This window comes from Rhipicephalus microplus, chromosome 4 (assembly GCF_043290135.1).
Source record: "Rhipicephalus microplus isolate Deutch F79 chromosome 4, USDA_Rmic, whole genome shotgun sequence".
Classification (NCBI taxonomy): Eukaryota; Metazoa; Arthropoda; class Arachnida; order Ixodida; family Ixodidae; genus Rhipicephalus; species Rhipicephalus microplus.
Window position 1 is genome coordinate 31,617,018 of NC_134703.1, and position 22,047 is coordinate 31,639,064.

At 44.7% G+C, this 22,047-nt stretch overlaps 2 protein-coding genes across 2 annotated transcripts in view; both read left to right on the plus strand.

Moving 5' to 3' along the window:
* LOC119171598 (disintegrin and metalloproteinase domain-containing protein 10) overlaps nucleotides 1-19,499 on the plus strand; it is a 43,016-nt gene extending 23,517 nt beyond the window's left edge. The window contains exons 12-14 of the mRNA XM_075893008.1: nucleotides 974-1,176; nucleotides 1,900-2,058; nucleotides 18,371-19,499. Coding sequence (XP_075749123.1) covers nucleotides 974-1,176; nucleotides 1,900-2,058; nucleotides 18,371-19,483 — 1,475 coding nt within the window. The 3' untranslated portion in view covers nucleotides 19,484-19,499. The remainder of the gene's footprint in view (nucleotides 1-973; nucleotides 1,177-1,899; nucleotides 2,059-18,370) is intronic.
* Nucleotides 3,014-8,792, plus strand: LOC142813960 (uncharacterized). The gene is made up of 4 exons (XM_075891914.1): nucleotides 3,014-3,024; nucleotides 6,276-6,439; nucleotides 7,766-7,851; nucleotides 8,215-8,792. The coding sequence occupies exons 1-4, from the start codon at nucleotides 3,014-3,016 to the stop codon at nucleotides 8,404-8,406; spliced, it is 453 nt and encodes a 150-aa protein (XP_075748029.1). The 3' UTR covers nucleotides 8,407-8,792.
* Nucleotides 19,500-22,047: the final 2,548 nt, after the last annotated feature.

Here is a 22,047-nt window from a genome sequence, read left to right on the forward strand (position 1 = left end):
GTCAATGCAATGAAGCTTTGCGCACTTCAGCGCTGGCGCAGCCGGTGCGAACCAGCCCCAAATCGCCTATCTATCAACAGCGGTGCAACGTCACTTGTGCATACATCGCCGCCGACGCAAAGTGGTCGTGCGGCTGATGAAAAGCAGCCACGCATGCTTTAGCGCCTGCGCAAAACTGTCAGATTTAGAGATTGCTTCCGGTGTTCAAAAGAAGAAAAGTGTGGCGAACAATGGCTGGGGAACGTTGTACTTTTGGATGAAATTCCTATGAATTGATTGATTTGATTGATTGATATGTAGGGTTTAACGTTCCAAAACCACCATATGATTGTGAGAGACGCCGTAGTGGAGGGCTCCGGAAATTTCGACCACCCGGGGTTGCCGTGCACCCAAATCGTGCACCCAAATCTGAGCACATGGGCTTACAACACATCCGCCTTCATCGAAAAAAAAAATATTACCATTGGTCACCGCATTTACAATGAGTGAATCATATCGTCCGCTGTTCCATTGTTCAATCACCACCACCACCATCATCATCATCATCAGCCTGACTACGTCCACTGCAGGACAAAGGCCTCTCCCATGTTCCGCCAGTCAACCTGGTCCTGTGCTTGCTGCTGCCAATTTATACCCGCAAACTTCTTAATCTCATCTGCCTACCTAACCTTTTGTCTCCCCCTCACCCGCTTGCATTCTCTGGGAATCCAGTTAGTTACCCTTAACGACCAGCGATTATCCTGTCTACGCGCTACATGCGCGGCCCATGTCCATTTCCTCTTCTTGATTTCAACTATGATATCCTTAACCCCCCGTTTGTTCCCTAACCCACTCTGCTTTCTTCTTGTCTCTCAAGGTTACACCTACCATTTTTCTTTCCATTGCTCGCTGCGTCGTCAATCGTTCAATCGCAGGAGACTGAACGTTCTCGTAACGACACTGTAGGTGAAATTTCTCGTCTGTGGCGGTGCAGGCACTGACGGACACTGTGTGGGCACCTGCAACGAGCCCGCGCTGTCGTCGCTTTGCGGACGAAAACGCGAGCGTGGAGCTGCGTGTAACCAGAACCGCGGATACTGCGACGTGTTTCACCGCTGTCGCACCGTCGACGAAGACGGACCGCTGGCGCGCCTCGAACAGTTGCTCGTGCCCAACAGGCTGCGGGAGTGGTTCAAGGTGAGCTTAGCGCGCACGCAGGGTGGGTGAGCGAGTGTCTTGCCCCCGTATTCTAGAACTTCCCTTCACTCAACGCTTCACCTTCACTTGAGAAAGCCGATGGGAGCGCCATCTCTAGGCACAGAAAGTCACTGAATATCAGCGTTAATCTTCTGCGATTCTTGAGCAGCGCAGCGTCATTTCGAGACGAGCTGTGGCGCAGTGCTCTACTCTGTCGAGTGAAGGGTGAAAGTGGAAGTGTGGCAGCTTGGGATAGTTGGTATGGCATGACGATAGTTATAGCGCGAGAACAAAACGACGACACAGAGACAAGAAGGACACGAAATACACGTGTCTTTCGTGTCCTTCTTGTCTCTGTGTCGTCGTTTTGTTCTCGCGCTATAACTATCGTCATGCCATACCAACTAGCCCAAGCTGCCACACTTGTAAGTTACATTTCTAGTTATTCGGGCTCTTTTTCGTGTGTGAAAGTGGAGTCGAGAAGCGTTCGTGAATACGGGGGTTATTTCTGGATCTTACTTGCGAAAAAACACGGTATACGATCACGAGGCGCTTGTGACAGGCTTCCGATTAAGTTCAGTCACTCGGGGTTCCTTAACGCCTAAATACAAGCACACATGTCTCTATCATTCTGCCTTTATCAACTAGCTAGCCATAACGGGAAAAAATTATAATCTCTTTTAGAATATTGACTTAGCTGCGTAATTTTTTTGATTCGCACAGCGTTACACGTGGCTGGTCGCGATTCTCGGCGTGCTCTTCCTGAGCGGCGTGCTCCTCTTTATCCGCTGCTGCGCCGTTCTGACGCCCACGAACAACCCGGGTCTCCCGAAGGCCAGGACCTTAAGGGAGAGCGTGCAACGGCCGATGGAAATTTTTACGGTACGCCACTATGTTGCCTTGCGTCTCCTCACGTTTTAAATATCTTTTTTACGTTAGCTATATGATTTAAAGGCACAGTACTAGCAGATTCAAACTAGACATGAGATTTTGAGTATAGCAGTTAGTACGCGCAATTTATCGAGGTAACCAGGTCATGACGCGAAGGTTCTGGTATCTAAAGGTTATGTTGGCTGATCAGATTGGATGACTAGGCTAGTTGGTGGCTCGTGGTCGATGTATCTATAGGCGTTCGAGTCAAATTTGCGCTGATATGACTTGAAGTCAAGACGGTGGAAACCAAAGTATGTGCGTTACTTAGCTCTAAATTGACCCGCTTCAATACGTGAGTGCTGTACCTTGCCAACCTGATCTTCGGTGAGGTGTATCTTCCTTAATTCTGTGTACTCGCAATGCCTGGAAGAAGTCGTCGGATAAGAGCATTATGTGTATAGCGCCAGTATGTACTTCCGGAGATTACGCGAGTAACGGCAAAACATACAGAACTAAAAAAATTATGTCCGTGGCAAGAAATCTACAACGTTTTCTGTTCAGTGGGTCTTATAACAAAGCTCAGTATACTGCATTCTTCGGCGTACATTTCTCGCGTGGATCGCGCGCATTTTTAGCGCTTTGAAATTAAAAAGTGGCCCGGAGATCACTGAATCTAGCGCAAAGATAAACTAGCTAAGGTGTAAAAGTACGCCGACGAAAAACAAGTTGAAATAACCGTAATACTTACTTCTGAAAAAAGTGAAGAACTAGCGTGAACGGCGTAACGATATTTCGAATTTATAGCTGATATCTCGTTGAGCTAGGAGCTCCTTGAGCGAAATACGGAAGGTGAATGAAGTGGTACAACCATCTACGTGCACTACGTCTTTAATGGCGTCACATGGGGACATCATCGTGTTACATCGAAAAGACGTCATACGTCACAAAATTTTGGGACGTCATCATGGCGTCATCGTGAGCGTCTCATGTAATGACGTCATCACATGGCATCGTACCTTAATTGAAGGCGGTTTTGCAACACCACCTTAGTTGCACAAAGCTTCAGAAGGTTGTGAGAGGGCAGTGTGATCGACTGAGAGTGTCAAAGTAACTCAATATGCTGTTTCTCAAATGGCGGATTGTTGTCTTAAAGAAGGTCTGGGTCCCCAATTTTTCGAACGTAATGCATTACCAAGTGTTTAGCAGTTTGCATTGAAGCATTCCTTAGTGTAAGTGCGTTTAGCAGATGCATTCGTGAACCAAGGGAGCCGAAATTCAATAATTGGTCTGACTTCAGCAATATAACATTTGCCTTTGTGCTTGAGCTTTTACCATCATTGCCACCGTTTATGGTGAAGTTTTAGTAAATTATCGTTTATCACCAATATATATACTACTAACTTTTTTCTAAACACTATATTTTTGTGCGTTTCAGGCTGCTTCGACGTAATCGAGCATCAAGTGAGCGTTTGTGGGCTCAATGGATTTCTTGAACCCACAATATACGAGGACGACTTTTTATTGAACAGATGTCAACAACCTTTAACTAGACATTGGTGAAAGGTACACTGTATTTATGAATGTTGTGATAGCGAAAACCAGAAATATTGTTTTATACGCCCCACGCATGACGTAAATATTATAAGGAATTGCTATGAACTCGAATATTTCTTTTTTTTTTTGGGGGGGGGGGGGGGAGCTGAGTGTACTTGAATTCGTCTGTGACGAGGGTTGACGTTGGTGGCTACTTTACGCCAAATTGGCTCCTTTATGACTCCCTCTAAAAATAAAAATAAAAATAAAGGACATGTCGTGACTGCGGGTTCCGACATATCAGCTTAGTTTTTCTCGGTTGAGAGTAATCTCTTAATTATGGGAAAATCTTCGTCATTGTTATGCATTGCGTCAACACAAAAGGTCTAATCGTGGGCTCGTATAATCACGGAAAATGTCGAACTGCCCCAGTGACCACTTTTTCTTAAATAAACAGAAAAAAAGAATCACAGCATATCCACGATGTGAATGATAATGATTCGGCGAAGCTCTGGGGGATCATTCTGGTAACCATGAATCCGCCGTACATTGCCCACTCGAATATGCAAATAAGCAACAACACGTGTGTACAGTATATACAATGTTGTTTTATTGGTCGTGTATGGTAAGTGGGTGTGGAGTTCATTTCCCCTTCATTATGACTGCCTCAAAAATCACTGAAACGAAGAGTTAAGGATTATTGGATTGGATAGAATGTGCAAAGTCGATGCACATTCCACACAGTAAAAATTTTTACACCCAAAACGGTGTAAAAAGGGTGCTTTTACGAGAAAGCACCCTTTGCAACACCCTTCAACACCCATAAATGGTCGATTGAAAAAAAAAAGCACCCATTTGTTTGGGTGCTTGCCTCGATAGCACCCTAAAATAGGCTCTAAGGGTGCTTTTGTGCCTGAGAAGGGTGTAGGTGACTATTCATCAGATGGAATATGCAGCATAAGAAGAACACATAATTATAATATTTGGTATTTTACGTCTCAAAAACCTCGATATGATTATGAGGGTCGTCGTAGTGGAAAGCTCTAGAGATTTTGACCATTCGGTGTTCTTTAATGGGCGCTGATATCGCGCAGTGTCTACCTTTTCGCCTCCATCAGAATTCGACTGCCACGGCCGGCATCGAACCCGCGACCTTCGGATTGGCGGCCGAGCATCGTAGCTACTAGTATGTGGACCTTGCGTTAAATGACGGCCTAATTGAGTTAGAATGTGTGAAGGTGCTCTCCGAATACAGCAGAATGCCAGCAGAAGCAAATCGCGTTTCATCTATAATGGCAATTAACTGCAATCCACGTTACGAAAGCTCACCTTAGCGTTGGTTATAAGCTACATGTTTGCTGTGGATTATATACAGGAACATAATGTTCGCCCGAGTATGGGTGTGTGTGCGTGAGCCTGCGCATGTGTTCGCGTGTAAGCGCGATTGTGTGTTCACCCGTGCATGTGTGCGTGCGCGTGTATGTGCGAGTCCGTGCTTGTGTTAAGCGTGCCTGTGCACATGTGTACGCCCATGCATGCGTGCGTTTACGGTCGCGTGTGTGTGTGGCCGTATGTGTGTATACGTGTATATGTGTGCGCCTGTGAATAAGTATGCGTGTGCATCAGCCCGTGCGCCCTCAAATTTCGTGTGTGTGTGCGGGGGGGGGGGGGGGGGGCACTGCTTCTTAGTGTTTGAGGTCCCACACCTGTTCAGACTGGGAGTCTATATGGGAGGTGGCTTAAGAAATGGCGGTGGTCAAGGCACTGTACACTAACTATTCAGTACATGGAAAACAGCTGCACATTTTCGTACCTCATGATTGCTTACGAACTTGCTGTGGTAACTGATTAGCTCCGTTGAGGCGCTTCTACGCTCGAAAACGTGGGTTATGACCAATTCACACGGAAAGCTGTCACTGCACTTATGCACAACCATCGTTTATATTAACAACGTTTAACAAGAACGTGCACTGCTTTTGCTACAGGTGCTTAGCTAGCTCATTGGGCAACCATATGGAATTATGTGCTGATCATGTGGTCAGCAAAAAGTTTGTTATAACAACCTCGGCACGTTTCGTGGTGCATGACAAGCCTTCTAAACATCCGCTACTGTGGATTAATTTGTTCCAGCTTCGACTACGCATTCAGTGTTTGAGGCACCATACGCGGAATCGCCTGACACAGACAATGCAAAAAGAAATTTCTCTGAAAAAAGGTGTAGCGATGCTCTCCCGCTAATGCCACCGAGGACGAAATAATTATTGTTTCTGGCCATTCCATGGTGCACTTTGTTTTGCGCAAGTTTTGCTTCACTATTTTTCGCCCACTGCAATCGCATTCCGTCAAAATACTCAAAGAACCCGAGGCTGGTAAATAACCTGCGTCGCTGTGCGACTGGCTGGAAGGAGAGTGGCCGTTTACAAGGAGTCATTCCGCGTTGAACGGCCGTCCGCCGTATGCGCCATAGCGTTTGCCTTTCGACGCCGTCTTGGCGGGTTTGCCGCTCCCCCCCCCCCCCCCCCCCCCCCCCGCTCAACCCGGCCAGCGTTGTTCCCACAACGGCGGCGTAGATAAGCGAAGAGTTGCGTCACCGAACACCTGCGTCGACAGCTGCGGCGCCGCCACGCCGCCGCCACGCCGCCGCCAGTGCCTCCTCCTTCTCTCTCTCAGTGTTGCCCTCTCTGTCTCATCAGTCTTTCAAATGCGTTGCGTTGGTCGGGGGTCTTGGTCGCTGTGTGTGTTCTAGCGAACAGGCGCATATTCAATGGTGGTCACGCATGGCACCGTGTTCGAAGTGACGCTCGGATTAAGGAATATTCATGGAGTGGCGGACACGGACAACGTGGGCCTGTTAACGGTGAGTGTACTGTTTTCCTAGGTAGTAATCATACAGCGCTAGCTGGGCGCCTGCAGCAGCTCTGCCGAAGTAGGCTGCCAGCCATTTACAACAGCATGCGTTCGCGGGCCTGTTGCAGATGCCCGATTAAACGTGGGACTTAACGAGTTCACACTGCTATGCGCGATGTTGTGTAAGTGCCTGCATCACTCATACAGTGAGAGATGTGATCACTTAACAAGGGCGGGATTAGTTGCTGATCGCACATTGTCTCTACACTGCACAAAGTGATTGATATTGTTTTAAGATGTGCTTTGGGCTACATCGTAATAACATTTCTATTAATACTCAAATGTGCAACGTGCTTCTGTAGGTGTAAGCGCAAAAAAAGAAAGAAAAAGCAAAAATTATGTACAGAGGCGCACTGTACGAAATGGCTTTTTTTTTTTTTTTTTGCTTAAAGACGGTATAGTTGGAGGTGCTGATATGCCGCGATGCTCCCAGCACGTGCGCCTCGGTCTTTTAAGCTATTTAGGACAAGTGTCACCAGCAACAGGGAAAGATCTAGCAGACTTCCAAAGGCGCGTTGTTGTGGCCATCGCCGTGCGTTGTTTTCCCTCGTTTCTGTTTGCTGTTTTCGTGCTTCGCTTTCATCTGCGATAATGTTCGGCGTTATAACAGAATCGAGAGAGTATACGTGACTGTTGGAGCTATGTGCGGTTTCTCTAGCATAAGTCATGGCTGCTGCAACGTAGTCGGCGTCCGCGCGCGTTGGTGTCGTTCGAGCGCTCTTACTTGCGTGATTGTGTTTAACTGAGTATTTAGGCACGGGTTACGTTTGTAAATTTCGTAGTCAATAATCGCTAATAGCGTGCCCCTGATTGCCATCAGAGGATGGGCTTGGTTGTCGAAATATGCCAGACGCTTTTTCTGAAAGCAAGCTTTGAAAAAATGTTTTTAAAGAAATACTTTTATACGTGCTAGGCAGCGCCTATTGCAGGCCCGCAACTCTTTAAAAACTGGACGAGCTATCACATCTTTTATCAAATTACAATGAATTAAGATGATTGAATTATAGATGACGCATTTCTGTGCTAGATTAGGTGCACAAAACACATGTTCGCAGCCCTACGTCTAGAAAGCAGGCAAATAGGAAGCACAGCGACAAATTTGGATTAGAATCCATTGACGGAGCGTCTTGTGAGAGTAGAAAGAACGAGAAAATTGTTCATTTTTGATGCCCTTATAGAGGCAGTCAGAATTGCACTGATTGGTGACTTGTAACAGTTCCTCAGATTGTTAGAGGCGTGATTCAAGTAAGTAAATCTTTTACTTTTTTTTTTGCAGACCTCTTCGCTAGTGCCACGCCCAAGATCATTTGTTCTCATGTAAAAGAGAAAGCAGAGATGTCTTCACTGTTTGTACATGAAGAGGTAAGTTTCTTGTGCGTTTTGATTAATGCTACATGTTCTAAACGTTGTACTTTAGGAATTGTTTTTCACACTGGCTCACTACCCTAGAAGGAATTTGATTCTTAAGTGAGTTCAGGCTTTCGTAAGTGCCATTTTTGAGCTGTAGTCTTACACTTCACCTCATTTCGGGAATTCGCTGTATGCTGGAAAACTCTTATCTTTATCATACGAAATTATTGGAATGTATGGGTTGTATGCTTCGAGTTCAGTGTAATGTCAATTACACGCCATTTCGAAGGATACACACTACACATTCTTTATATATGGTGCTGCCAGAACAGCACGAAAATTTTTTATGAGAAGTCATATTTGCTCTTATTACAGGATGAGAGGGTGCCGCTGACGTCCTGCGTAGTCTACCCTGGACCCAGCCTAGAGCAAGCCTACTTCCTGAACCTCCACATGGATAACCGAAAAATCTTCCGTGTCAGTAATGACGAAGAAGGAAGGAGTGACAGCACTGATGAGTTGATTTTTTTTTATTTTCAACATTGTCTACGGCCGCAAGGCCTTTAACAACCACCGTGATTGAGCGGCTTTTTCTCGGCGTGAGTTTGGAGTTTATCAAAGAAGTTGTTCAGGCAGTACGACGCTGAAAATTTTAGTGTCACAATGCCTGAACAACTTTTTCTAGTGTGTTCATGGTAGATGAACAAATATTGTTATTTGTGTAAGTTATTTTGCTTAAATATAGCTGGACCATTCCATGCCAAACGTCCCAGCCACTTTGGCGACCATCTGAATTATATTTGAAAAAAAAAATGTGCTGACTTACTGCGTTGAAAACAGTGAACTGCTAGAATACTTCAGCGAGAAAAAAAGTTTTGTTCATGTGGCTGGCTTATAACTTCCTGGCATAATGCCGTCTGTGTGCTGTTTGTGGAAAATTTTGTTTTAAAACTACCGCTAATTCTTTCTAAAGCAGATTCGGTCTACCTGTTGAGTAAATGTGCTTCTGTAAGGTATTTGAATCTCAAGAATAATAGTGCAATTTTTTTGCCACATTCGCTTCCAAGAATAAAGCCAAAATGTGTTATGTTTGCATTTTTTATTGCAATATTGCACTTTGTATCAATATCTGAGCAGTGAATACTTACTCCAAAGAAGGTATATTCTGAGGAAAAAATATCTTTATACCTCTCAATCTGCTGAAATATACGAGAAAATATCACGAATTTCACAAAATCGTGATTTTTGTCTGTATTGAGATGCAATTTGCTCCATGTTGTGATACAATGAAAACTCATCATTATACCTAAACTGTAAGAAAATGAAATTCTTTTCTGTAATAAAAATCTTATCGCAAAAAGGACAGGAAAGAGCGCTGTCAACTGAATTTTATTGAAGGTGCTATGAGCGTTTTTATACTGAGCACAAGACCAGGGCTCATCTGCAACAACACATGTGTGACCATGACAAAATAATTTTAACCGAGAAAAGAATACTCTTTTTCGGAAAAGATAAGTGAAGATGTACTGATGCATTGATCCTTGACCTTCCTGATAAAGAGTTCTAAAATCTCTCATTTTTCTGCTTGCTTTTTTTTCAAAAACCGTGTTTTATGAAACCTAGGACTACACTTACATTCTTTACAGTGTCCGGTCATGAGATTACTATAGCCCTTCTTAACATTTGAAGCATGCTGTCTTGCTTGATAATTGAAGCATTGCCCAGTTTGTCCTATGTTTACTTTTCCTCGTGTTAGCGGTATCTCATACACATCAGATTGGCATTCAGTAAACCTATTCTAGTGACGAATGGCGCAACATTGACTATTCCTGTTGCTGTAAGTACATGCACTTTTGAAAGCTTGCAAGAGGTGGAAAACAACAATGTCATATCTGCTGGCTCTTTTCCTAAAATTGTGAGACACCTTATGTACGTAGTACCATCTGACATGCAAAGGTGATTGGTCATTCTCTTTTTCTTTTGGTCCTGTTTTCTTTAACTTTACTTTCTGCAGGAGGGTTTCGCAAACAAGTGTGATGATGCTGTTGGGGTATTGGCTGGTGCTATCAGCCCAGGAGTGCTAAGAATGTTCTGCCTTTTGATAGTGGGCATTCAAAATTAATAGAAAGAGGAATTGATACCACATGTATTCAGGCCACCCTTCAGAAGTCATGTTAGCACAAGGGTGAGGTCAGGCTTAAAAACCAGATTAAAAGACTAAAGGATGCTGGGTATCCCAACAGAATCTTCACACCCGTTTGCAAAACCCTCCTGCAGAAAGTAAAGTTAAAGAAGACAGGACCAACAAAAAACAATGACCAAAACCTTTGCATGTTATACCACATCACGTGTCTCACAACTAGAAAATTAGCCAGCAGATATGATATTAGCGTGTTGTTTTCCACCCCTTGCAAGCTTTCAAAAGTGTGTGTACTAAACAGCAACAGGAATAGTCAATCTTGCCCCATTTGTCATGAGAATAGGTTTACTTAATGCCACTTTAACGTTTGTAGAAATATTTTTTATCAGGTAAACCAATGATCAGTGCATCACTACACGTTCACTTATCCTTTCCGAGAGGTAGTATTCTTTTCACAGTTAAAATTATTTTGTAGTGCTCACACGTGTCGTCGCGCATGAACACGGTTCTTGTACTCCGTATAAAAGCGCTCGTAGCACATTCATTAAATTCAGTTGACAGTCGGTGCTCTTTCCTGTCCTTTCTGTCTCTTCCTAAAGTTGTCGCGCTGTGACTAGCACACAACCACGATGAACCAACTCTCCCAAATTAAGCTCTTGTTACGTAACACGTAGACGGAGTTTCGTATGGAAAGAAGGAGCGGTGCTTTTAAAATAAAATTTTTCACATACAACACCTAGACGGCATTCTAGAAAGTTCAGAAGGCAGCCACGTGACCAAATATTTTTCCTCTCCTAAATATCCCAGAAGTTCACTATTTTCAATGCAGCACGAGTTTTTTGAATACATTTGAGATGGTTGCCAAAATGGCTGGGACATTTGGCATAAAGTGACCCAGCTGTGTCATTAGCCATAATTATGCATTACCTCTTTTGTTTTTTGTGTGTCCTGACTCAGTTTTGTGTTCGTTTTTAGCATATTGTGTTTCTGATCATTGTATTGGTTTCTTAAGTATTCGCTAAAGTTATATGTGCGAAAACCCGTATATGATTGCATGTACATCATTTCTCATAACCAATTGTTATACATCCAGGAATACAAAGCTTAAACCACTGTGATTCTATACATTTGAAAACACTATCCATATATATTTTTGTGTGCATCACTTCTTGGGAACGATTGTGTACATGAAGGCGTATATAGTGAAATCATGGTGATTGTATATATTTGAAAGAATCATAAGTATATATTTGCCTGTATTTCATTCCTATTAACCGATTGTGTACACGAAGGAGTATTAAACTGGAAACCACTGGGATTGTAGATACTTGAAAGAATTATAGGGATATATTAGCGTGTATTTCATTTGTAGTTTCTATGTACTTGAAGCAGTATACTAAACTGAAACCAGTGTAATTGTATGTTGCAAAGAATTGTCAATAAAGTGAAACTGAAATGATATAATAAACATTTGAGGTGTTGCATGTGTAGTGTACGTATACATGAACGTATATCTGGTGAAAATTTGTGTGGCAGAAGAAAAGTTTATGTTTTATTTGCCTATTAAATAAACGCAATATGCAAGGGCAGCAAGGCTTCATTTTCTGTAACGCACATTATGCATATACACTGAAGTATATATAGATCCAGCACAAGTTCATACACGATTGTACGCGTTTATATTTTTGCCCACACGCAATGAATGGGGCTCGACAGGTGGTGCGCCATCGATAATCAGGACCACTTTCTTCAAGTAGTGTTTAATCAGTGCATGCTGATATCTGTTGGTGGCAGTATTCGCCACCCCTGCCATGGGCACTCAACACCCTTGTGCACCCTTCTCGCACCCTCCTCAGAGGGTGCTAAAAAAGTGATGGACATCGAAGGCACCCTTTCTTAAGGGTGTTTTTTTAACACCCTACAGTTTTTTTACATGTACACCCTATTCTAAGGGTGCATGGTAAAGCACCCTTTTTGGAAGGTGCTGAATTAACACCTTTAGGATGTCGTCCACGGGACAAGCTCATTTACACCCTTCTGGGTGTAAAAATTTTTACTGTGCATGGGAACTTTATGCAAATACGATGTTTATACGCATCTCCCTGGTTGTTGTTGGTTGTTTATAGTCGTATAAAATGTATATTAGAGCATATTGTGATGTAATATGCTGCACAAGCCAGTCATCGTTCATGACACTTCAATAAAGTCACGACACAGTATGAAGGGGCTTGTATTTTGTATCATCGACGGCAAACTCTCGCTGCAGCTCAGCAATGGCGTTGGCTCGAGAATTGTCGTTCTTGATGCTTGCAATCTTCGTCACATTGTTGTGGAACCGCAAGTGGTTGTGCCCGAAACAAAAACCGTGCTGCGGTGCCACACACCTCAGGTAGCGATGCTTCATGCGTTTTGCAGCCACTTCCCACGCTCTTGCTGCCATCTCGTTTCAGCTTTGCGAGCTCCCGACTGTGGGTCAGCTTACCAACGTTTCCGTGCCGCACTAGATACGCGTTTTCATCCATGGCAGAAGAAGAATAGGTTGTCTGGAACGCGCTTATTCATCATCAGCCACAGCAGATAGTAAACATAATGCTTTACATATGCATAGCGGGTACCTCGCTTATCAGCAGAATGATGAATGGCATAGCAGCAGAGTGAGTGCTTAATCGTCATCGTGATAGTGGGTACCTTGCATGTGCTGTGCCGTGACGGCAGAAAGAGGATGTGTGGCCTAGAACGCGCATGTTCTTCATCGTCATCAGCGCCATCGTCATCGAGAAATGACGGTGGACATGGCTCGACCTTACGGAGCATTCTACTCCTCAATTCTTGGCTTTTTCCCCTTCCCTGGTCAGCGCGGTGTTCACGGCCCACTGAACACTCCACCGTCTCACTGAAGCCGCACTTAAAATCATTGCGCGTCCTTGTTCCAAGGCCCCTCGAAGTATACAATGAGAATTCGTCCCTTAAGAAATAGCTGGGACGAGAGAAAGCTTGTGGTAGAGGATAGCGACAAACATTTTTTAAAGACGATTGGATCAATACAAGCGGATTCTTTTCTAAAAGAAATAAAAAAAAAGAGTACCAACAAAGAGCCTTATCTTCGAAGGTTTATCTTCGAACTGTGAACGAATTGAATTTTAGAGTGGCCTAACCCGGGCCCGCTGCTTGCGTCGAAGGCCCGCTCGCACTGGTAGCCGGTATAAACTTTTTAAAGCACATGAGCGCCGTGTGGACCACCTTTGAACCACCTGGATTTGGACCATTTAGGTTTCAATAGCGGAGAACTGCGGAACAATCAAGTTGTTGCTTGAAGGTGGGTTTTAAATATATTTTCACGAGGCTCACTACGTACAGTACATGACAAAGACCTCTCTCACGTCTCTCCAAATAATCATGCTCTCGGCATGATGCACGCACGTTATCCCCTAAAATGGTTTGACCTCGGCAATCCACGTCCCCATATCGCACTTGTCTTGACTTGGAGTCTAGTCTGTTACTCTTATTGGCCAGCGGTTAGTGCAGCTTTTCTCTACGCGCTTGAAAACAGCAAAAGGGCAACTGATGAGAAAAGGCCTGAAGACAGGCGCATTTGTTTCAAGCTCTTCCTGAAATTGTTGCAAAATAAGCAGCGATGCAGGAGTACTCTAGCTCAAGCTAAACAGGATACCGGAAATGTATTACCTACGCTTTCTTTTTCTAAAAGCTAGCACTATAACATTTTCGCAAAAAAATGGGCACCACTCGAAGTGTCTGTAATAGTTCAAATTATTTGAGTGGTTGTTAATGAAGAAGTGGTGGTCACCGACCAAGTTTTTCACTGTCATAAATGAATGCGAGCTAGGAATCGGTACGGGTCCTGGAAGCTCTCTCTCGTGTGTGTGTGTGTGTGTGTGTGTGTGTGTGTGCGTGCGTGCGTGCGTGTGTGTGTGTGTGTGTGTGTGTGTGTGTGTGTGTGTGTTTCAGCTTCACTTGGTCACTGGTCACAACATTTCAGCATCATGTTAAGTTTCATCGAGCTCTTGATTACATAAACATGTTGTTGCCTGCGCGTTGTCTTCATATGCCGAGTCATAAAGAATACCCTTGGTTTCTATGCGAACCCACTGGTAGCATCTTTTTGTGGATTTCTGTGGTGAGCTCTCCTTGTCGCATTCCTAATTACAAGTTTTATACGCTTTATAGACCCTCGGTCTCATTGTAGGCAGTGTTTCAAAACAATGAGAGTCAGAATTCTCTGACTTCAATATCTGCTTCCAAAGATTACAGCTCACTGTAGCGGATCAGTGGATGTGCACGTACAAGCAATAAACACCGCATGTAGCACTCTAACCATCCTGCCTTTCATACACCGCACACGTACGACTGCCGAAGCAGTGAAGTCCACGCGATGGACGAACTCAGTCGCACGAAATGGCGCACCTACGCCAGCGCTACAGTCCGCACTCGGCAGCCTCACAGAGCTGTCCACCAACGCCTGGATCCAGCAGTGCAATCCTTGAGTCTTCACTGCTGTTGCTGCATGGTGCGCAAAGTACTTGTTTCAACGTAGATTGTTGGCGGGCCAGTTTATAGATACCGAGCGAGAGCGTGTGTGCGGTAGCTCCAACGGGTGCTTCAACCGTTCTGTCCCGCTGTCTGTCGCGCTTCAACCGTTATCCCGCTGTCAACCTTCTTTCCACTGTCTTTGTGCTAAGATTAACGAGTGCAGTACTTACGAATATTTACTGTACTACGCCACTTGCTTAGCCGCCTGTACTTTCATAGATGCGTTGGCACACGTTTGGAACAATCAGAGAAATTAACGTGGAAGACAAGATGAGCGTGCCACGCTGGCCTGCTTAAAAAATGAACAAATAGAAAATACTATCGCATGTTTTTTGTGAAAGCATTCTTTAGATAATGACCATCAGTATAAAAATACTGAACACGAGTACCGTCACAACTTGCCCTTCTGCAGAACTAAACGATGTGGGAAGTCTTCCTATATCCTCCCTCGGTAAAGTGCGGGCCTTGTGCATAAAAAGCGATCAAGGTTGTTGATTGATGCCCCACCGCGTGCTTAGACAGTTTGGCAAAACATGCAACCAGCCGCGCGAGACATGTCATAAGAAAGGGGAAGCAGCTGTGGCAGTCATAAACAGGAAGCAACCGGCTACATGTACATATAGCAAGGAGCACGAGCCGCTGAAAGGAAGGAAAATAGAAAAGAACGGCAGGGAGGTTAACCAGCCTATAGAAAGCTGGTTTGCTACCCTGCGCATGGGAGGTGCAGGGGGAGACGAAATATAGAGAGGAGAGAGGGAAGAGAGATGAACACAGCACATTCGGCAGCACACGCGAACACTCAGTCATAGTCCAGTCTTGTCTTTCGCGGTGTGTGACATTGCTGTTACAGCCACTTGTTCAAGTCCGTGTCGCCTAGGAATTTTAACAGAGCTTTCGTCGCCTTCTGTTGCAATGTCAAAAAGTTGTCATCAGCACTAGCCGCTGAATGTGCCGGAGGTTTCCATGCATGCTTTTCGGCGTTGTGTATGTCCCCTTGGTAGACTTGTCGTTGTTAATATGCGGGATCTTTGGGCTACTGGCGCTCACAACAGATAATGATGATCATGACGACGATGGTGATGAGGCCCGATATGTAGATCCTAGACTACTGGCTCACACCAATCTTGGGGTCAAAAAACGGGTAGCTCAGAAATGAAAATAATTTAAATATCAGAAAACAATAATTCCTGATTTTTTGCAACAAGAAAGTATTTTTGTGTATGGCTCGCACCCAGAGCGCCATGGTTTTCATCTTAAACTTGGGTCGTTTTCTTGGTTACTTTACAGACAATGACACCCACTACGGGCGTATGACCAAATGGCCTGAACAGAATGAGAACAAAAGGAAAATATCAGGAAAGTAGCACGACTTGTGATGAGAAAGCTCTAGTCATATGGCTGGTGGTGGCAAAAAAAGCGAAATGTTAACGCGACAGCGTTAAGGAACTCGTTTCGCTGAAAATCTGGCCTCGGCGTTGCTGCTTCTGTGCGAAAGATCATCTTCTGCATGACCGAAAAATCGTAAGAGATACAAATAAAAGAAATAACGTTTCCCAGTTTGAGTGGTGATTGTACACAGGCTGTCTCCGTGGCAAGCAGGGACTCTACAATGCGGCCAATTGTCCACTTGGAAATACACGCATACTGCACATAGGCCGCGCAATACAACATGGAATATTGCAGTATATTGCACGATACAAGCGAACATTGCCATCGGGCGTCAGGACATGTAATTATCATAATGACTTTGTGGTTGAAAGCCGGCGACCCATTGCAAAAGGCACACGTAACTGATCGTATTGACGCAGTGGGTGCATAGCAAGGTGGAAAAGATTCCACGGACATAATTGCTCGTGGTTTAAAACTTGCTGCCCATTACACAGGATGCAGCCATACGCGAAATCTTCACTCACACAAGCCAGTTTCGCGTTTATAGTTTACGTTGTAGTAATCCACAATTTAAACTTCTGCAGTAATATGTAACAAAACATATGCACTATGTGGTTGAAGTTGGCGCGTATAGGGACAGAGTATCGCTATTGAATTCAACTCTTAAAGCTGAAGCGTGAGGTTCCCCCAATTTTCCTATTGGGTGACAACCAAATTTCAATTTATAAATTTCATCTGCATGTGGGCTGACCGAAGGGCCCACTCCACAAAGCCGAGAAAGAACGACATGTTTACTCCTTACATGTTCCTTTTGTGGCGGGCTGGCCCGGGACCCCTACCTATTTAAATGAAACTTTAAAAAATTCGTTATCAGAAACAAAAATATGAGGCAGTGAGATTGAAATTTTAATGTTTGCAGCACACTCTACGAAGTCTGGCTAAATTGCGCAGCACGCGCTCTACTGTTGTTACTAAAGAAGAAGTTTCGCACCTGAAGAAGCTATTTGTTCGAATATTATTGAAAGTCACAAACAAGTGTGATCGACATTCCTACTGCCTTTAAGGTGAGCACTTTGGTGTTTACTGTATGTTGACGCTACTTTGGACGCTGTCCTACCGATGGCGCATCATTAAAGGCAGGTCCGTCCCATACTCGTCGCAACGGATGTGCAGACGTGAAGCAAGTAGACGCAGAGCACTACTAGCAATGCTTTGACACAAATTATATGTTACGTTACAGCTTTGAACCTTTATCGAGGTGCCTTGAACGAAGCTGTCATCATTTATTACAAAAAATACTTTAAATGCGACACATTCCTTTGCAAACCAAACAAATGTATTGGAAAAACGTTTCCTTGGGCCAGTTCAATCATGACTTCTTCACCACAGTAGCTAGAAGGGAACTGTTTTTAAGTAAAAAGTCCGCAGATCACACCTACTTTGGGAATCGATGTCTTGTGAAGCATGCAGAAGGATGGTGACCTTGTAGCTTTCTTTTATTGAACGACACGTTATGAAAGACGCTAAGTCAAGCCCTGCCATGCTAATTTTGGTTCACGACAAGTTAAAGGGGTGATCACAAGAGCACGCAGACGTCAGCGGCTAGATAGATAGATAGATAGATAGATAGATAGATAGATAGATAGATAGATAGATAGATAGATAGATGGATAGATGAATAGATGAATAGATAGATAGATAGATAGATAGATAGATAGATAGATAGATAGATAGATAGATAGATAGATAGATAGATAGATAGATAGATACCAAACATGGTTGCAGTACTCAAAGAAACGCAACGCATTTAATAAACCTCGCTGCGAATCTTCTCATACCTACTACGATAAGGTGCACTCCGACTCTGTCCAATGTAGAGGAGATGGAACAGTGCTGAACACGGTACAGGAACCAAAACAAATATCATTTCGTCCCCATTTTTTTCGTCCTTCCCGTTATTCACACTGTCCCAATCGTGATCCTATACTAGCTCACCATACCAATGCATAATCGGGATGTTTTACTAGTGATGTCATTACGAGACACGGCGTACTAACGAGACATTTTTCTCCACCTGCGGTTTATATATGAGAGCTAAAACTCAGAGTATATGCGGCTGTCTGGCACTCCGCCTTCGCCTAAACGTGGCCGCCATAGCCAAGAAATGAACCCATGCCCTTGAGCTTACTAACCCAGCACCTTAGCCCCTGAACTTCTATGATGGTTACCAGGAATGATCAATTGCACGATTGTTTAATTGCCGGTGTGACACTGGATAGTAGGCTGAAGTCGCTGCAATGACCCCAAAGACTAAATGAGGTCTGCAGAAGCCTTTTCTGTTGATGAAGTTCAACGAATAGGGTGTGTGTGTGTTAACGTACACTGAATTAAGCACTTCGCAGCTGTTCACACCCAGAAACAAAACTGATGGAACCTTACTGCCTTGCGCTATAGGTTATGCATCGACGTCATTCGTGCCGACGCCATCAGCATTTACACCAGCAAGAGCAGCACGAACACCAACGGTCTGATGTGCCAGAGCCGCAGGCACAAGCTCTATCCACACATCTCGTCGCTGCGGGCGCTGCACCCATGGCTGTTCCCAACCTCGTTAAAGCCACGGCAGATGGAGCGCGAAAGGCGAAACCAGGAAAGCAACAGGTGGACAAAGACGTCACAGAGAGGCCCATGCCTGCCCTTAATTCCGCTGCCATTCCAACAGGGCCTGTACCAGTGCGAAACGCAGCGCCCAGTGACAAAGGGCCTTATCTCAGCAGACATAACGATCGCCAAATCGCTGAGCCAAGTTCAACGCGTCTTCCAAGTCCACTTCCGCTGAAGCCAATCGCAGCGACAGACAGCAAGTCAGCTGCCACAGCTGCCAAGCAAGTTGAGCGAGGAAACGTGGCAACGCCAAAGGAAGCGAAGCCACGCATCGCAGATGGTACTGCCGCTTTGAAAGATGGCATCGCGAAGCGAATTATTGTGGCAAACAAGCCGGCTGCTAAAACCGCCCACAAAACTGGTGGAGACGGCACGAAAACGCTGGAGGAAGCGGCTTCGAGCAAGCCACAGATAGCAAGTGGTGCTACCGCTATTAAGGAAGGCATCGCAAGCCCCAAAACCTTTGTGGCCACGCCAGCAGCGCTGACTGTTAATGCAGGGGAACGTTCCTTGACAACTCGCGCCAACGCGGCTTCCAACAGGCCCGGTGCAGTCCTAGAAAATAAACGAAAGCCGTCTGTACTTCCGAAACCAAAGGTGAAGTCTCCTACGAGCGCACCAAAGGAACCCCACGCTTCGCCGGCCGGCGCCTTCTCCAAGGCAACTGCAACTGCCGACATTCCAACGCGCGTCGGTCACCTGATCAACAACTTACTTCAGCGAGCAGTCTGTAAATGGGAAGTCCCCGAGCGGTTGTCCGAAAAAACGTCGGGACTCCCAACGATACTGGAAGCACAAAGATCGCCACTTCGACAAGAAGCACGCGGAGCACAACCCACGTCACTCGTCGCGAAGGCTGATGACACAAGTAAGAGCCTTGCGCACGCTTGCATAACGAAATAAATGCCTTTTGAGCTGACCTGCGCAAGTTACTTATCGAGCTCACTAGCAATGTGCTGGCTCGGCTAGCTAGTGATGGTTACCGCCGCACGTGCCGTAAATCAAGTGTACAACTCAGACCATTCTGTACACGTTGAACTAGCGGGGCTTTATCTTTAGCCACAAAAAATATATTTTACGCCAACCCGTTTTACTGTTTCATTGATTGATTGATTGATTGATATGTGGGGTTTAACGTCCCAAACCACCATATATGATTATGAGAGACGCCGTAGTGGAGGACTCCGGAAATTTCGACCACCTGGGGTTCTTTGACGTGCACCCAAATCTGAGCACACGGGCCTACAACATTTCTGCCTCCATCAGAAATGCAGCCGCCGCAGCCAGGATTCGAACCTGCGACCTGCGGGTCAGCAGCCGAGTACCTTAGCCACTAGACCACCACGGCGGGGCGCCCCCCCCCCCCCCGTTTTACTGTGATCAGTCTGATCTGGCAATATTGTTGCCCGTCTCCGAACCTGCATTGATTACGTAAAGAGCCAAGAAACTCCTCGTCTATTGTCAATCAATCAATCAATCAATCAATCAATCAATCAATCAATCAATCAATCAATCAATCAATCAATCAATCAATCAATCAATCAATCAATCAATCAATTAATTAATTAATACATTTTGTATAGAGTGCATTACAGCAAGATAATGAACACGAGGACAAGAAGAAAAATTGCCATCTGCAGAAACTAGCTAAATACGGCGTGCGCTTTACATCATAAAGGCTATGGATAAAATCGCATGTCAGTGGTTGCATTCCAGCAAGAGTTGTGTCATTTCTGGCATTTTGTGTTGTCATACTTTTACCCATGCATAATCACAAGGTTAAGGTACGAAGTAATCAGGGCAAATATGATGCCTACATACCGTATACACTTGACTAAGGGCCACGCACTTGCAAAGATTACTCCGTCCCCTTCCCTCTTAGGCAGTCCAAATTTTGAAATAAAAAAAAAAACAGCAAATGACAGCGTAGTCCCGCCTTACATACTGAGGCGCACTTTGTGGGAGCCACAAGATGGCAATAGCGTGGCGTGATGTATTCACAGACTTATTGTAAGAACTTTTATTGGCACCGGGATGTCCATTGGTATGGACGGCATTGAGGAAGATTGAATACATGGACGTGTGGATCAGCCGAGCAGTGTTGATGAGCCGAGTCTGAGCAGTGATACCGATTGAGACATCTAGCGAGTATGTCCACAGCTACACGTTAGATGTCCCGTCGTTCGGTATATATTGCACTATTTAATAGGATTTTCCATACGTGGATAAAATTGAAAAATTTCGCACTTCCGTGGAAGGGCCGGAACCCCATCCCAATCGAGGAAAAAAACTAGGGGGACCCTTACACGAGTGTATACGTAATTCAAAATTATCATCGCACAGCGGATAAAAAATATAGAACGAATTCCACACATTGTGGGAATAGATGTTGGGCTCATTGGGGCTCAGACCGAGCCGTGAAGTGAGTCCGGTTGAGTAATCATTTGGTGAGTTGGATCCGAGTTGAAGAAAATTTTTCTTAGAGTGACTTCGAGTGAGCCGGGCCAACGCCTCCTTTATTTTTAGAGGAGGCGCTGGCCCGGCTCAGTAAAATTTTGGTGAATCTGAGTGAGCCCTAAGCGCGAAATGTATTTCACGAGTCAGTCTAAGTGAGCTCCACAGTTTTTACCTACCTATGATCACTGTGTTAGTGCATGGGAGAGCGGAAGCCAAAGTGTTAATACATTAGTTTTTTAAAGACAATTTTGTTCAGGGTTCGAATACTTTTCTTTAATTTGTTGTGTAACATGTGGGCCTATCAAGCATGCAGACTAAGCCCTGACCCATAACTTCGTCTTTGTGCCAGTGCAAGGGGGACATGGACGAACCGAATCCAAATACTGGCATACGACGGTGGTTCATTTGAACGAACTGAAAGACCGTCTTCACGGAGCTTAACGATTAAGTTTAGGACTTGTTATTATTTTAGGACAGTTATTGTTTTTATACAAAATAGACTAGTACACGCACAATTCAAGGTACAAAGTTGACGCTCCAAACAATGTGCACGCGAAACGGACTGCACAGTAAAAGCAGCTATCCTTTGGACGCCAGTGTAGTACTTGGTGAGGCCGTGAAAATTCCACTACTCAAATTACACGAGTATATCTTTTCAATTCAAATCGATTATATCATATCGTAATCAATTTCATATCGAGTATACGAAATTGATTATTAGAAGGCGTGGAATCTGCCGGAATTTTGAATACTTCCTTGGCGACAGCGCGCAATAGTTCGTTCTGTGTCATAGCTAAACAGTAAGCCATATTTTTACCCATGAATAAGACCACTGTGATCAAAAGTTGCGGAATATGGGTATTTAACGTGTATCGCGCTTATTCGAGAAGTGGTGCAAACGTACAGATGAGATCCCACTTGTCTAGAGCGCCCAGCCGGCCGCTTCAGCTGCCGTTTTCTGCATAAATATGTAAATACCGACACCGTAATTATATATACGAAACACGAGT

What these genes read in the sequence shown, in the direction of transcription:
- LOC142813960 (XM_075891914.1), top strand. An exon ending in ACAACGTGGGCCTGTTAACG is followed by an intron (nt 6,440 to 7,765) that starts GTGAGTGTACTG and finishes TTTTTTTTGCAG; the next exon opens with ACCTCTTCGCTAGTGCCACG. An exon ending in CACTGTTTGTACATGAAGAG is followed by an intron (nt 7,852 to 8,214) that starts GTAAGTTTCTTG and finishes CTCTTATTACAG; the next exon opens with GATGAGAGGGTGCCGCTGAC.